General features: G+C 43.3%; 1 protein-coding gene across 3 annotated transcripts in view; it reads left to right on the forward strand.

Annotated features, from left to right (window-relative positions):
• The first annotated feature begins 430 nt into the window (after positions 1 to 430).
• LOC147684806 (actin, cytoplasmic 3-like) overlaps positions 431 to 17,489 on the forward strand; it is a 68,912-nt gene continuing 51,853 nt past the window's right edge. The window contains exon 1 of one of the 3 annotated variants that reach the window (XM_086940670.1): positions 431 to 629. Coding sequence is in view for 1 of the 3 variants with exons in the window: in XM_086940669.1 (XP_086796795.1) it covers positions 1,114 to 1,149 (36 nt within the window). In the remaining 2 variants the exon portion in view is untranslated. Of the gene's footprint in view, positions 630 to 965; positions 1,150 to 17,489 lie in introns of those variants that run through there. The other 2 variants (XM_086940671.1, XM_086940669.1) reach the window with 2 other exon arrangements.

The raw sequence follows: 17,489 nt of genomic DNA on the forward strand, positions 1-17,489 counted from the left end.
TATATATTGAACATGTTGCACACGATATGGCACTAAAGAAGTGTTCTTGCTAACAGTGGTGCATATACATTTAGAATTAATGGATACTCAAAATATGCATGCCTGTGGTGTTTCCAGTCAATAGCTGGCGTGTCTGCTTTAATTCCCAAAGATAAACCCCTAAACATAATTAACCTTACACCACTGGAGGAACGAAACTTGAGCCCCCTCCCCCCCTGCTAGGCACGGGAGGGTCCCCCTCCGGACTCAATCATGAGCTCTCTGGCCAGAGTACTTTGCTGAGGGCCCCTCTGAAGCTCGAGGGCTGTGGGGGGCTCTGTTACACCACTGCCTTAGGCACATTTTGTGCACAGGGTTGTTGGTGGGGACCGAGTTGCAGAAACAGGAAGCAGTATGGAATGTGAAGCAGGAAGATGAGGTAATCAACTGTGGTGAAAACTCGATATAGAGAAGGCGAGCTTCCAGAGCCATTTTGGACGGCAGTGGGGTTGTGATCGCTCGTAAGGTGCCACACAGCTCACTTCACAACCTCCGGGGTCTCCACCAGCTTCATTCTCCGCACCGCAGCAGCGGGACGGCCGCTGGCTCCATGCTCCGCCCCCCGGCTCTGCTCAGCCTCCTCCCCCGAGGTACGGGTCATCGGGTCCTTCCGTCCTCGCACCCCACCCCTGTGGTCCTTGTCTTCCGGGGGGCGGGGCAAGCTGTATTTTATGTTACACAGCCCATGTCAATCGTATTTTAGAGAGCCCAAAAGGGGCAAATGTGTAACGTCGATTACTCGTAGGGTGGTCTGTGAATTTAGGGCAGGATTTATAGGATTGCCTAACAGGTCATTCACCAAAAAACACGTTCCTTTGACCTTTTCTGCATTTTGCCTCCCTGCGCACACCCACATATAGGCGTCCAACCTGGTCTCTGTGACGAGCGCACACAGGTGGGTGGGGCTGGTGTCCTCCAAGGGGGGACGGGGCGGGGGGACAAGAGGCAGAAAAGTTCCTTTTACACAGGGTAAGAGAAACAATCGTGTAACCGAGAGCAGGGGTGATAGAGGGTGCAATATTAATATTTCGATATTTTGTATATTTTATTTGTGTTTTCATTCTTCTTGCACGTATGCCTATGGGGTTGCACATCTGCCTGACTCAGCGGGTAAGCATCTGTCTGTCTGTCTCTCTGCATCAGGCCCGGTTCAGCAGGGGGGCCAGGCCCACCCAAACATGAGCCTTGGCCCTCGCAGTGATGGCGCAAAGGCCAATACAAACTCGCATCTTTAATTTAAGACGTGACTCCTAATGTTGTTTTCCATCCTGTTCTGGGAGTTGCGTGATTGGGTCTGGGCTCTTTCTCACAGCCAACCCCAATCACCCAACTCCTTTTAGAAAGGTGGGCTGTGTCGTGCAGGAACAATAGGGGCATGTGAAGGGGACAAATTCTTTATTTGGCACTGAGTAACTTTTGACTAGCGTCCTGCTGTGTGCATATTTTCTTTTCTGTTCAGTACTACAGAAACAGGGTTGTTTTCCTATTTTCCTCTCCTGACCCCTGCAGCTGCATATCAGATCAGGCTATGACACAAAGTTTGACTAAGGGAGTAGGTAAGAGGAAGTGATACTGTTTGTTTTTATTTTTTAAATCTGCACAGGCGCAGCAAGGCACATACTTTGTGTATGCTTCATTTAAAAAGTTTTTATCATTAGCACGGCCATGGATGTAAGACAACAATAAAAATGTCAACTTAACTGGCGATTAATGATCCTGCTGGAGAGCAATCCTTTGCCTGTTGGTAGTTTTGACATGCAGATTATCTGTATTTTATGTGGATAGCTCAGTGGGTTACTGCCTTTGTCACAGAGATTCTTGTGTTACTTGCAGTCCAAAAGTTACAATCCTAACATAGGACAGTGACCTATGAACTGTCATCAAAGACCTGCCTACAAACATGATTGGTATAGTTAGAACTTCACTTTTTTGTGTTAATATATAGTTAGAACTTACCCAGTATTTCCTTATTTTAATGTTGCTAAAAAGCTTTTGGGCCGATATACATTTTTATTAGTAAAGCCAACCCCCACCACTGGGGTGTGCTTTAAATCCTGAGTTTGTGCTTCCCCAGCGCAAACCCTCTTAAAATATACCTCCCACCAGTATGAATGACGTTTGAATCCTACACCTTGTATTCCTCATTGGATTATATGGCATTCCCTATAGACTGATTTGCATACTTGTATGATTCATTGTCTCTTTGTAATGTGTGCATGGTGTAAAGTACTGTGACAACCTACACTGATATGAGTAGCGCTATACAACAAATGAAATGCATGTGAGAGAGTGGCTATGGAGAGATGAAGGGCACTGTGGGAGGGTGGCAGTGATGGAATTCGAGAAGAAAGAGGTCTTTGTGGGGCGCCAAAAAAGACTTTCGCACTAACCGGCCCTGTCATGGCCTTTCTGTTTTTATTTAATTCGCATTCAGGTCATTAGGGCAAATGTGGAGCATATTAAAGTATATGTTAATTATATTTACTGCTATAATCAATGTTTTAAGTTTGATTGTGAATTTACTAATGTTTTTTATGGGAATAATGAAAGTGGAGCTGGATTGTGGCTGAAATAGGGCTGGGGCCCAAAGTCAGCTGTGAGATACGGTGCACAGGAGAGAGATGGTAGAAAAGTGGATAATCGGGCCTGGAAGTACTTGTTTTGAAGCAAGGCCTGAGGGAATTTGAGGATTTGCACTTAGGTCTAGACATTGATCTTACTTTCAAATAAGTCTCCACATGCTCTGTATACACACAGAATCGATCTGTTGTATTATGGTAACTATTTGCAAGTAGATATGATGTAATCTAGGGCTTGTAGGGTACCACAAGAAGCAACAAATTGGGCCCACAGTGGCCCACCCAAATGCACCCTTGGCCCACCCAAGAAAAAAATCCTGGAGCCGGGCCTGCTCTGCATGTAAGTACGTCTATCTATCTATCTATCTATCTATCTATCTATCTATCTATCTATCTATCTATCTATCTATCTATCTATCTATCTATCTATCTATCTATCTATCTATCTATCTATCTATCTATCCATCTATCTATCCTTTCTTCCTTCCTTCCTTCCTTCTTGTCTCTCTACATGTTTATCTGTCTGCATATCTACGTGTCTGTCTGCGTGTATATGCACCTGTCTATCTATTTTCCTGTCTGTCTGTGTGTATGCCACCCTATCTCTCTGTCCGCTGGTATTTTCGCCTCTCTGTCTGCCCATCTATTTATCCTTCTGCCTCTCTGTTTACCTGTATGTGCTTCTATTCTTCTGTCTGTCTGCTGCGTGTATGCTCCTCTATCTCTCTGTATCTTCACCTGTCTGTCTGTGCATCTATATATCTTTCTGTCTCTCTGTTTATGTCTATGTGCCTCTGTCAATCTTTATGCCTGTCTGTCCACGTGTATGCCCACATGTCTGTCTGGCCCCCGGAGCCCCCCCACCCCCGGGAACCTAAAGCTGCCCCCTCTGGTCGGTAAAGTCTCTTCCACGCACCAAAGCTGCCTCCAAGGGATCTGTGTGGTTTAATACTTCCAAATACACATTTCTTTGTCAATCACAGATAAATGCTGAGCATTGTAAATGCCACGTATGTTCTCCAGAGGACTTGCTTTCCCGTCCTCTCATGCGAGACGGGATGCTGTTTGCCATAAGTAAAACTTTTTATAATCCCAAAAAGAGTAATAAACTTTTCCAGGAATTCATCGCCGGATTTCATGACCTGAGTGGGCTTGGGGCCCTCTCTATACGTCCAGGGAGCATAAATCCAGGGTGCCCTGCTGATGCCAGCTCTGGTAAACATCGTTTACCATGCATGCGATACAACGCATGCCATTACAACGGGGTCATTACAACAACCGCGTTGTTACATCGCATACCATTACAATGCAAGTGGTTACAACGACTTGCTGTAGGGGGCAGAAGGTGTTGGATTTAAAATCCAACACCTTCCATACTGTGTTGGAATAGTAAATTATACTATTCCAAAATCCTGCGACCCCTACAGCAAGTCATTGTAATGACTTGCATTGTAATGGTATGCAATGTAACAACGCCATCGTTGTAATGACCGCGTTGTAATGGCATGCGTTGTAAACGCATTCGATATAACGTGGCCTATTCGCCAGCTCTAGTAGCATTGCAGGGTGGGGGGGAAGCTGGGATGGGTCTGGTGGTCCACCTGTTAATGTCCTGGCCCCATCCTTCTGCCCCACATGGGGACAGTTGCGGCTATCTACAGCTGACCCTGCCCCCTCAGCGGGTACAGACATGTGGTCCCTATTTACAGACCACGTTTTACTCACTCTTGCATCCCTGAGAGCATGTTATTTTCAGAGGGCCACAGAAGTCAGTCTCTTCCGGTCTTACAGACGCCCAAAGCGTTGTAATGAGGAACATTGGAAATGTTTGGCATTGGTAAAAATAGCATTGGGTGGGACAGATTGTGTACAATGATAAGCCCAGCGCCATTTCTGCACGCATCCCTTCTGTGATGGACACTGTAGAAACCATAGTTATCTCACAGAGAAGGATGTTCAACTTTGGGACGCACTGGGGAATAACTCCCAGAAAGTCACAGGCATTTTGTATGGAAATGCGAATTTATGGAACAAAAAAAAACAGTACCTTCATGAGTATAAAAATATGGAGGCATTGTCCGTACTGACTCACGTTGTCTCAGCGAAGAACATTCGCCCGGCGTCACAGGGTAGAACACTCTTTGTGAGGTGCTGCCTCTGGGTGTGAAGCTCACCTCCCTCAGGCACGGTCCCACCCCCGCAACTCGAGCAGCGTGAGGTTTGGGTGAGCGTTGGGGGGCTGCTGCAGCAATCCCCGGGGTTCCAACATTGCAGAGCCTGGCAAGGTTCAAGTGCGCATGTCGGGCTGGTCGGAGCACGGCACCTGTCCAACCCGACATGGACACTTAACCCCAAGGAGGCCCAGCACCTGCCAATCAACAAACAGGCTCGGAACAGAGGCTCCCCCTCCTTTTTGTAAAACTTCTTTACCCAGGTCATGACCCGGCACGCACCCGGACCCCCCATAAAGAAACCAGCACTGTGCTCGCGCATGCCATGTGTGCCTCAGACGAAGTACAGAATCAACGCTTGGCATATGTGGAGTCAAAGGGCAACTCCAGTTAGTGTGAAGTATTGGAAGAGTATGAGAGCTTTGCAAAAAAGTCTACACATCGCTTGCCAGGAACCTTTTGGTAATGCTGTAAAGAGGTACTGCATTACTACGCAATATAGAGCTATACATCATTTGGAGTGATCGCGCCTAAGATGGCTATAACTAGGTTTTGAAAGAGCAGCAAATAGCAAGATTTCGCTACACTCAGAAGTGCTGCGAGGCAGAGATCAACTAGGCATAGAACGTGCAACGAGTGGTTGCAGCCAGATGCAAGAAAACGTTGTGGTTAGAAGCAGATAGACGCAGATAAACCAGGTGTAAGCTTGTGCAAAGAGGTGTCCCAAAGCAAAGCGATTCAGATTCTACAAATGGTCATCTGCTTACCAGAACCATCCAACATCTGCATCAGACATTGCAACCCAAGAAGAAGCATAGGGGGTGTACATACAAGGCTGGTGAATTCTGTTGGACCGACTGAAATTCCATGAGAGGCGGTTGGTATAGTGACAGTCTGATTCTCCAAAGGCTACCAAGAAAGAGGCCACAAGTTCACAATCTGTCCAGAATGATCCAGAAGCCAGCACATCACGAGGACTTAGAGATGGCATGTGTGTAGCAGAACCTAACAAACAACAAACAGTATCAGAGAGAACTCCACTCTCAGTGTCAGCAAATTCCATGAATGGTTACAAAGCCATTGCCTTCCTGAAGCCACGACCACCATTCGAAACCGCCAAAAAGTAGAATATTGGTGACAGATGAACTGCTTGGATAAAGACATTTGATGATTTCATTGATGCACTAGAAGAAGGAGTAAAACAAGAAGATTCTAAAATACCTTAAATATCTTGCTGATGAAGGTGTAAATCAAGTCATTAAAAATTGCAGCAAGCTGACGAAGTTACATACTGTCAGATCACAGATGCCTTGAATCTCAAGTTCAATCTAATGCTGAATGTAGATGCGTAAGGTACATTTTCAGTCAAGGCCAGCAGAAAGTTGGTGAAACCTTCAACAAATTTGTTGAGGATTGGATACGCTTATCAAACACTGTAAGTTCAATGGATTTATTGAGAAGGACGCAATATGTCTCAGAGTTATTGATGGATGCCTGTCAGATTCATCCAGACGACGAATGCTGAGAGAAACTCTTAGTCTGGAGTGAGTTCTCGTGGCTGCTAGAGGTGAGGAAGTTGCCAATCGACAAGCTGCTGACATGGAAGCCAGGGGACAACACTAGTTGAGACAAATAGACATCAAACAAAGTCAATCATCATCTAACTCATCATCGAAAAGTTTGTCAGTATCACTATTAAGTGAAAGCGAATAAGCTGGTTATGCAATGTTGATGTTTACCTCAGAAAATGTGCGCATGTCGGAGTAGCCACATGTAAAGAAAAACACCAGTCAAAGAAAAAATGACATGAAAATGCACCAAAGCCATTTATACATTGTCCGAAGATTACACTGAAAGTAAACGGTTGTTCAATACCTTTCATTATTGATAGTGTTGGGTGGATACACATTATGCCAGAAGAAAAATACAATGAACTGTCTCCATTGCCCCTGACTTACGCCCTCGAAAACTAAAATGTATACATGGGCTACATTGACTCCATTAAAAAGTCAAGGTTTATTTGTAGTGACGAAAAACCAAAAGTATACGCACTCATTCATGTGCTTCAAGGTACATCGTCAAGTGCCTGTTTACTCAGTTTCCACACAGCTGCTGATATGGAACTGATATCCGTGAACTACAACATGAATGCTCACCACGAAATAGTCAGTCCGTTTCCTTTGTTGTTTTATGGGTTAAGAGAACTTAGACTATGAAAGTAGAATTGCATATAAATGAGGACGTCTGTCATGTTGCTCAAAGACACAGACAAATTACATTTCATGTACAATAAGCTGCTAAAAAGGAACTTGAATCATTAATCAAAAATTATATCATTGAGCGTTCTACTGGTCCAATGCCATGGTTTCTCTCTTAGTGGTAGTACCAAAAAGGACAGTGATTGAGCTGTACGCATCTGTGTTAATATGCGCTAAGCGAACAAGGCAACTGAATGAGAACGACATCCAGGTCCGCACATTGCTGATATGATAACCCAATTGAAGGGTGCGCAGGTCTTCTCTCACCTTGATTTAAATAAAGGATATCATCAGTTGGAACTCAAAGAGAATTGCAGGTACATTTAAATCTTTTCTACACATACTGGTCTGTTCCGATACAAAAGACTACGTTTTGGTATGTCATCAGCCACAGAGCTTTTTTAAGATGTCATTCAACTTACCATACAGCCTGTCATGAATGCTTTCAATTATAGTGCTACAGAGCTACATGGAATGAGCATGATAAAGCTCTCAAGAAAGTGTGTTGTTTACTTGCTGGTGCAGGATTAACTTTGAATGCTAAGAAATGTGAATTCCATAGGAACAAACTCAAATTCTTTGCCTATATCTTTTCTGATGGGGAAATGGCATACTTTGATCCAAAGATTGATACAGACCTTGTTGTTGACGCTAACCCAGTCGGGTTAGGCGCAATCCTTGCACAGCACAGCGGACACCCAAATGCTTCAAGGCATATTGAGGCCCATCCAAGCAGAATTTAGTCCCAAATAGAACGTGCTTATTCACAACCTGAGAAAGAGAGTTTAGCAGTGACGTGGACTTGTGAACATTCCCATGTATTCTTATATGAAAAGCCATTTACGCTTGTAACAGTTCATCAAGCATTATTGACCATCTTTGGCAATCCAGAGGCCAAGATGCCTCTTCACATTGAACGTAGGGGGCCTATGACTACAAGAATACAATTACACAATTGTGCACCGTCCAGTGAAAGACCAAAACCCTGCAACTACTTCTCAAGAGTGCCAATACAAGGTCATGATACCCCTTCCAACATGGAGGAAGCCTACATAAATTTCACTGTGAAATCAAATAGATCAGCTACCATGTTGTTAGGACAAATAGTCAATGTCATGACTCAAGATAGTGACATTTTAAAGTTAATGGATATTATCACACATCAGTCTTATACCCATTATACTTGACCTCTGGCCAGTGACAGTGACTACCAGAAGTTTAAAAATGGCAAAGATTAACTGCCTGGTACTAAAAAAAAGCCTTATCCAGAGATGTTCAAGAATTGTCATTCCGGAAAGCTTTCAACAACAGCTAATGGAAGTGGCCCATTAAGAGCCTCATGGAATAGTTGCCACAAAACAAGCTCTTCAAGATCAACTCTGGTTCCTCATCTGGCTGAGGGAGTTGAGAGAGAGTTGAAGGTCTGTCACCCATGCAACTGCCTATAAACAAAAACGACTCAACACACCTTGAACATGTCAGAGATACTAAAGTATGCATGGGAAAGAATGGCCGTTGGCTTCTTCTGTCCTCTTGACAATGGACATCACCTGATGGTGATTGTTGATGAATATTCCCATTTTACTTTGATAGAAGATCTCTTGTCTGTCACTCACAAAAGAATCATCGAGAGATTAGATGGAATGCAACATGGGGTGTTCATGTGATTTAAAATCTGACAATTGCCCACCTTTCAACAGTCAGGAATTCAGAGACTTTCTCAATCATCTAAATGTGAAGCATCAGCAAAGCCAACCTCCATGGCCACAGGCCAAAGGCCTTGTGAAAGTTTCATGTGTATGTAAGAAAAGCTCAAGCTTAAACCTGTGTCGAATTCTACCATGCAAGCTTACCATTCGACCCTTTACTTGACCACAGGGGAAAGCCTGGCAACCTTGATGTTCGGGAGAGCAATGACAACTAAGTTACCTCAATGGGACAACAGAAAAGCAAATTCTGAGGAAGAAACCCCTACAAAAGGCATGGTTCATAAAAGGAAAATGATGGCCTATGCAGACAAGTGATGACATGCAAAATACATTGTTTTCAATAGAGGAGATCGAGTGCTTGTTCATCAGTCGAGAAAACGAAAGTCTGATGCTTGATGCTGAGTCATTCCCCATCGTGTCCACCAAAGGACACATGGTGACTGGCCAACATCCTGGGAAGGCAATTACGCAAGATTCCTCGCATTTCCAACATGTGGCTCGTCGGATACTAATGTCAACATAGAGGCTGGTTCTGAAAGGACAACTGAAGATTCCCTGACTGCTGCTGCTCCCGCATCGCCAAAGCAGATCATAGACAAATCTACGGCCAATTCCCAGTTTCTTAAGACCCGATCATGATGACTAATCAGAGTGCCACAAAGGCTCGTTGAAGAGCTCTTATTGTGTAAATATTAGTAAAATATTGCAATTTTTTATATTTACCAGAAGTGATATGTGGTGGCGTGTAAGTTAGCAATGGCGGAATCCATTTGGCACCTGATAGACTCTCTAGGACTGTAACGTAAGCGTTAGAGCTTAGTTAAGTGAATGCAGGGTTAGAATGTTGAGTTCACAGTTACTCGTAGACGAACAAAGATGTGTAATACAAACCTCTGTGTGTGGCATAATAATTGGCAGGTACCCAGTCTGAAAAGACTCTACACCTTGTCTCTGTAAGTTCTATTGAGCTGTAAGATCTTAAAAGGTACAGCACACCCACACCATCATCCAGGTTGCTTTTGTTAATGCAGTCATGGTCTCCGTTACTGAAAACTTTAAGGTAAGGTGCAAGAAACAGACTCAAAGACAAGTTCAGCTAATGCTAGGGAGTTGACTAGAAAAGACTTACATCTACTCCATGCACTTAATGCCGTGTAAACAAGTATCATCTCTTGCAGGAAGCACTAAAACCCAGAAAATAAAAGGCATAAAAGATCCCTCCCACCCAGGCGTTTTCACGAAAACTGAATCCTTATAAGGAGGTCCTACAAAGGCCTAACCAAACCATTAGTTGGTGCATCATTTACACCAGTGGAGGTAACAAGTGATGCACTAACTGATGCGCTACTACTGCCTCCTGGGAGAGGTAGTGCTGAAGGTACTGCAGCAGGACGATTGGCCCTCAGTGGGTGAATCCGAGCTCCTGCTCGATCTTAACTCACCCTTGTTGTACAGTACCTTTTACTTGTGTGGTGTCATGCCGCTCTTTTGTTTCTAGATGTTATTACGTATTTTTTGGGAGTAAAAAGTTCCCAGAAGTTTTCAGTAATTCTGTGGGTTGTGTGAAGTATTACGTTCAATCTATTGTTCTTAGAAAAAAACTCCATACCTGTGTCTCCCAAGGCTTGTCCTGTTCCTTCGAATATTAGAGATTAACTTAAATCTCTGCTTGATCAGATGATCTCTGAGGGTATAATTAAGGAAACGGAGGCATCTGAATGGGTTAGTCCAATTGCAGTCACAGCCGGCATGACTCGCGGGTTGAAGGGTGGGGTGGGGGGCGCGCGGGGAGGGTTAATTTAATATGAAATAAAATTGGGGTTAACTTACCTTTTGGAGGCCCGGTCTCACATCGTCTTCTCTGCAACAGGAAGCAGCCGCAGGCAGCCTCCCTCCCCTCCCCTAAGCCAATCACACCGATGCAATGGGCGTCTATAGGGAGGCCATTTTCTCCATGTAGGCTGCATGCAGCCTACATGGAGAAAATGCAGAGTGCACATGACTGGTTTGGTAGGCCCCAGAGGGCCGACCAAACAGTCAGTGCCCACAACAGTGGGCAAGCCACTCCTCTCCTGCCCGAGAGCAGGCTGGCCACCCGCCAGCCCCCAACCAAAACCTTCTGCTTTTATCGCAGTGTGAGAAGCATAAACAAAATGGTATTTGTAATGCCATTTTATGCTTCTGCTTCTCGCACTGTGAGAAAGCAGTGGGGTTACACTCCTCTGCCCACATGGAGGAGCCGCCCCTGTCCAATTGTGATAGTTCGCACAAAGGACAAAAATATCAGGCTCTGTGCAGAGTAGCACAGTTTGCACAACTTTATTGTTATTGAAAGTAATCCCTTACCATAAATACATGAGCTGATGGACACCATTCTGGAAGGCATTAGTGGTGTTCAGGCTTTCCAGGATGATGTTCTGATCTTTGGGAAGACACTGACTTAACATGATTTGGTTCTGGATGAAGTGTTACGCACATTTAGAGATTATGGTATCACATTAAGGTCTGATAAATGCAAATTTAATGCAAAATAATTTGTCTACTTGGGTCATTCCATTCCCAAGGGTATTTCTCCTAAATTGTCCCTTATCAAAGCTATGCAGGATATTCAGGTTCAAAGAGACAAGAATTCACTCCGATCATTTCTTCGTTTTAGTGAGTAGTATTCCAGAATTGTGGATGGTTACGCTTATGTGCTACAACCGCCGAGGGATCTTCTTAAGAAAGGAGTAAAGTATATATGGGATTATGACGTTCAATCTGCTTTTGAATCTGTTAAAAAATGAATTATTTCTGAACCTGCTTTTGCTCCATTTCAAGCAGATAAAGAGGGTGTTGTAACAGTTGAAGCAAGTTAAGTTGGGTTGGGTGCTGTGCTAGCTCAAGTGATTCATGGCAAGAAGTGCACAGTTGCTTTTGATTTGTGTGCTCTCTCTTTAGCTGAAGCACGTACATCACCATTGAAGGTGAAGCGTCAGCCTGTCTTTGGGCGGCGGAAAGGTTCAAAAGTTTTTGTGGGGTGAATGGTTTACTATGTTTACTGATCACATGCTGTTGCTTCATTTGCTAAATGGTAATGGCACCAGGAGAAGCTTTGTCGTGCTTAGTGAGGCTTTTATCTAAGTTACAGGAGTACAATTTTGTTTTGAAATACATCCCAGGTGGTAAGAATACCAGAGCGGACTGTTTGTTAAGGCTAACTATTCAGGAAGAGAACTCAAGTAGAGATGAATGTGTTATTGTGCTGGTGGATGATGTTGTTTCTAGTTCTGGACCCATTTCAGGTGGAAAATGGTTACATGTGGCCTCCATGGATCCTATTTTGCAGAAAGTGTCAGGTTTTATGGAGAAGGGATGGCCAAGAAGAGGTGCGTTGAAGCTCCCCTTCGTCCCATCATTCAGGTTTCTGATGAGTTAGCGTTGGTTGAAGGAGTTGTAGTGAGGGGTGATTGTTGTGTGCCTCAAAATTGGCTCTTCTTTACAGCCATTTGGGGAGAGCTGGAAGAGAAATCTATGATGACTTACCTCCTCCTGTTCCACCTCCAGGAAGGGGTGATGGATGGAATGTTTACAGGGACGCAGTTCATAGACTAAATAGACATTTTTTGGAGCAGCCAAATGTTATTTTGGAGCGTTTTAATTTTAGGAAGAGAAAGCAAAATATGGAGGAAAGTGTAGAAAATTTCATTTCTGTGTTAAGGAACATGTCAGCTGAGTGCAACTTTGGAGCCGATTTAGACATTTACATCAGGGATCAATTTGTTTATGGTTGTTGCCATAAAAAGATTCAAGAAAGGATTTTGAGTTGCAGGGATCCTACGTTGGCTGAAGTGATAGAAATGGCTAAAAGCATTGAAAGAAGTATAGTTTCTTCGAAAAGTATTGTGGCTGAAAACACTGTGCCTGTTAATTTTGTACAGAATGATTTATCAATTAATGCTTTAGCAGTTAGAAACAAGTTTAGCAAACCTCAACAAGCTCGAACTAACACATTTTGTTTCAGGTGCGGATCAAGAACTCATCTTAGCAATAGTCCAGTATGTAATGCCCTTGGTAAGAAGTGTACAAACTGTCATAAGTTTGGTCATTTTAATAGTGTATGCAAAGCTAAACGTACTGTGCATTTTAGAACCATTGAAACACATGAACCTGATCAGTTTGATGGTTTATCAGGTTTTGATGTTGTTCCATTAGAGTCCGATATGCAGCATTTAAACATCAATACTATAGAATTGCCAACAATGTCAAGTGAGGTTAAAGAAATTTTGGCGTTTGACTCATGTGGAAATTTAATTGATGGTGAACGTGTTCCTGATCCTACTTGTCAGGTACTTATTGGTAAACACTCGCTTGACATGATGGCTGATTCTGGCGCACCGGTCACAATTGTTTCTGATGTAATTTTTGACAAGTTATGGGCTTCTTCAACTGTTTTGTGCAAAGTTGACATTGTACCAAAAGCATACGGAGACAAGGATATTGATATGCTTGGTTTCTTCATGTCTGAGATAACATGTTTGGGTAGGAAAACTTACACTAAAGTTTATGTAGCCATTAAGGGAAAAAGTATTGTGGGTTGGCAGGATTTAACTAAGATGAACTTAAAACTTGTCCCTGGGTCTAAGAATCCAGTTCAATTGAATGACGTTGAAATTTCTCTGGTGGAAGGAATTAGTGAGTCCTTTATTAATGATATAATAAAACAATTTCCAGAAGTTTTTAATTCAAATGTTGGAATAGTTGAAAAATGTGAACATCTTATTAAGTTGAAAGCTGGTGCAATTCCAGTGGTGCACAAACTTAGGTCAACTCCCCTTAGTGTTAGGGATGATTTGAAAAAATTATTGGATAACATGTTTGCTGACAAAATTATTGATAGAAACAAATGGAGAGATAGGGAGATTAAGAAACACTCTCTTATTCCCCGGTTTAAGGCTATATATCAACAGAAGAGAGGTTACATGTGTCTCAGAAGCCACAGAGACGGAGTCATGTAAAGAATGTACCAACCAGCCCAATTTGGGAGGATAGGAAAGCCCTCACACACCGACCTAGTCAGTGTCATGCTTCATCATAGGGCCCCACCTCGGAGGTCGAGTACCTCCTTGCTGTGCTACGAATCCAGGAGACTGCGGAGCAGGTTTGTGTGATTAGGCGTGTAGTGAAAAAAGATAAATTAAAAGTGTCTAATGGGTATCTCAAAAAACTTTATTGGTAGATCCCTATAGCATGATTAAAAATAGGTCTTATGTGATTGAATTTAAAGCCAAGAGTAATGAATTGGTTTAATTCAAATTTAAATAGTCAGTCAACATGTTTCAGCCTTTAATTGGTTTGAATTTACCTCGGCATTCGTCAGGACTAGTGTAACCCCGGTGGTATGGATTCTCTAATCATCCACCCTACCTGAGGACGTGAAAGTGAAAAAGGAAAACGTGAAAAAGTGCAAAAAAGAGGGTGGACAATTGTCACATCTCAAAATCCTGGTTTAGGATATATCTGCACCTGCGGGAAAGAAAAGACAGACACAAACAGACATACAAAATGGACATGTTGTCAATAAAGAGTATGAATTCAATGATCTGTCTTAAGGTGCTCCGTAAAGTGGCGATGCAGTGTCTGTTAATTAACACTCAAGTTAACACCATCCATATAACCCCGAGGAGGATTATACCACTAACAGTAGGAAGTGAGGTGCAAAACAGTGCTGTACAGCAGTACTAAAACTGTGTAAAAATACACATAGGGAATGGGGGAGGTTAAAAATGGCTAAGTGATGGTTAACACTATGAGAAATCAATGGACCAAAGGTTGGTGACCTACTCATGTGTATAAAGCCATGTCAGAAGGTATTCTCACTTTAAAATTTGGCGCTAAATGCACCATGGGTCTTGGGAGGGGGGTAGAGACGTCCCTGACACATCCTGTAAACAGAAAATGAATCAAACAAGAGAGCCGTCAGTTAGGTTGTTACTTAGCTCAGATCTTGTAGTAGCGTGTTCCACAAGTGAATGTAGCGTGTTCCACGGGCAAATGTAGCGGACTTATGCCCTCAGCGTTCGCTTCCCTCGTCAGCACCTAGCTTAAACTCTCGACCGGACCCCGAAGATCCAGAGCCCGGTCGATCGATGTTATTTAAAGGATGGTTGTGTTATCGAGCCCGCTTCCTGGTGGGCGTGGCCTGATTGAGAGCGGGGCTTGGAGCGCGTAAGACACGTCCTGCGCATGCGCTAACCTAGCAAAAACGAGGCTTGGATCACAGATCCAATCAGAGATTGGCAAGTGAATGTTGCTATGGATACCTGTTGGAAAGCGGCTGGTAGCGTTATTGAGCCCGCTTCCTGGTGGGCATAGCCTGATTGAGATACAGGCTTGGAGTGCGTGAGACGAGTCTTGCGCATGCGTTACCCTGGTAAAAACGAGGCTTGGATCTAAGATCCAATCCGAGTTGGGCAAGTGAATGTTACTATGGATACCTGTTAAAATACAGGTCATAATCAACATAAAGGTTTAACGGATGTCAAATACTGAAGAAATCCGCATATGTTGTCAATAGCGCACAGAAATAAGTGCATATGAATTTGAAAGAGTGGTGTACAACAATCGAAAATAAAGGTGCAATGCTCAGGTTTCGGAAGCCAAGCATATATAGTGAGCCAACATGTAAGTCATCCCCACTTCTCCATGACTGGTGATATCAGGCATACCGTCTTAGCAAGGTATGCTGAACATAATACATATTCAGTGTGGTTAGACCGCATAATTCCTATCTGTGCTATATGGGTATAGAACCCAATAGATTGAACAGGTTCCCAAGACATCAGACTTGCTAATAGTGTGTTAATGTTAGCATTGGTGATGAATAAATGGGTAATTATTGATTATACATCATAACCAATGAAGCAGATGTGTTAGCCCCAATATTATTGGTTGTACATCATAACCAATGAAGCAGATGTGTTAGCCACAAGTTTGGGGGTGAACGCATATAGATTTATTACTACCCACGGGTGTAATGTCTCATATCTCGAGGGTGAGAGTAAGAGCATATGACAGAGGGTAGCCTTGGTCTAGTACAGGTTAGGTTCAGTATCTTAGGACTGTGTTCCAAGGAATATCATCGTTCAGTCCTTCAACATTGGTACCAAGACGGTAAATCCACCGTTGTTCTTTTTCAAACAGCCTGTTCGTAATATTGTTTTTGCCGGTGACTGTTTCGATGATCGTCCATCTCATGTCATTAGTCGTGTGATTGCTGGAAAGAAAGTGTCTGCTGAGCTTTGTGGTTGTTTTTTTACACCTAATATTGCTACGGTGTTCACAAATCCGCTGTTTGATTTTGCGAGTGGTCATGCCTATATATCTGAGGGCACATGGACACATGATTAGGTACACAACGTTCATTGAGTTACAGTTAGTGTGTGACACCTGCCTCCATACTTTGCCTTCTTCCAGATTTAGTGTTCTCGAGGTCTCTGTCAGATGACATACACTACAATCTGTGCATGGGTAATGTCCTATGACTTGGGGTAAGCCCCACGCCTCTGTGATTGACGGGGTCTTAGGAGGGATTTTTTCTTTTGGGCGAGTATGGACCAATGCGTCCTTAAGGCTACGACCTTTTTTGAAAGAAAATAGAGGCTTTTCCCAATCTCTTTTGGCAGACTTGATTATCTTCCAGTGCTTATTGATTGTTTTCTTCATAATGTTTGATAAGCTGTTAAAGGTTATGACACATGTGAGAGGTATTTCGTCCAGGGCGATTGGTTTGTCTTCCAACAGAGCACTCCTGGGCTGATTTCTTTCCCTTTTGAACCCTTTACTGAGAATTGAGTCTGGATAGCCCCGGTTTTGTAGTTTCACAGTTAATTCTGAGGCTTGTTCCTTGAAGTTGTCAAGGGTGCTGCAATTCCGTCTCAGTCTAAGGTACTGTCCGTATGGGAGATTCTCCTTCAACGGGCGAGGGTGGAAGCTGGTGAATTCAAGTAAATTGTTTTTCGCAGTAGGTTTGCAATGATTTCTTGTAATAAGGCTAGTACCAGAAACAGAGATTACCACATCCAGAAAAATGATTTCAGTTTTGCTCGAGGTGTGAGTAAATCTTAGATTGTGATCAAGAGTATTTATCCAAACAAGGAATAGTTGGAGGTCTTCATCACACCAATCCACAGTAGTAAAATGTCATCAATGTAGCGCTTCCATAACAATATAGAAGCAGCAAAATTGGTGTAGGTTGGTAAAATATGTTTGGACTCAAAGTCTGCCACATAAAGTCCGGCCACACTAGGGGCAAATGTACTGCCCATAGATGTCCCCGAGCATTGAAGGAATAGTTGGTTTTTAAAGGAGAAAAAATTCTCCTTTAGCGCTATAGTTGCGCAATGGATGATGAACGCCTTCGGAGTTTGGTGGTTCCAATCTAGTGCATCAAGTGAGGCCTCTAGGACCTTGATGGTATCGTCCTGTGGGATACTGGTGTAGAGACTTTCAACATCTAATGTTACCAGTGTGATGGAGTTCTCAGCAAAGGTGACACCAGTTAGGAGTTGTAATAGACTTTTCGTGTTTTTCAAATAAGTAGGTGTGGATTGCACAATCGGTTTTAGAAAATGATCACAGAATCTGGAAAGAGGTTCCAACAATGAACCAATTCCGGATACTATGGGACGACCAGGAGGCGGAAGCTTGTTCTTATGCAGTGTGTAAAAATAAGGAATTACATCACTGCTGCTG

The sequence above is a fragment of the Lissotriton vulgaris genome, chromosome 10, assembly GCF_964263255.1.
Source record: "Lissotriton vulgaris chromosome 10, aLisVul1.2, whole genome shotgun sequence".
In the NCBI taxonomy this organism is placed as follows: domain Eukaryota; kingdom Metazoa; phylum Chordata; class Amphibia; order Caudata; family Salamandridae; genus Lissotriton; species Lissotriton vulgaris.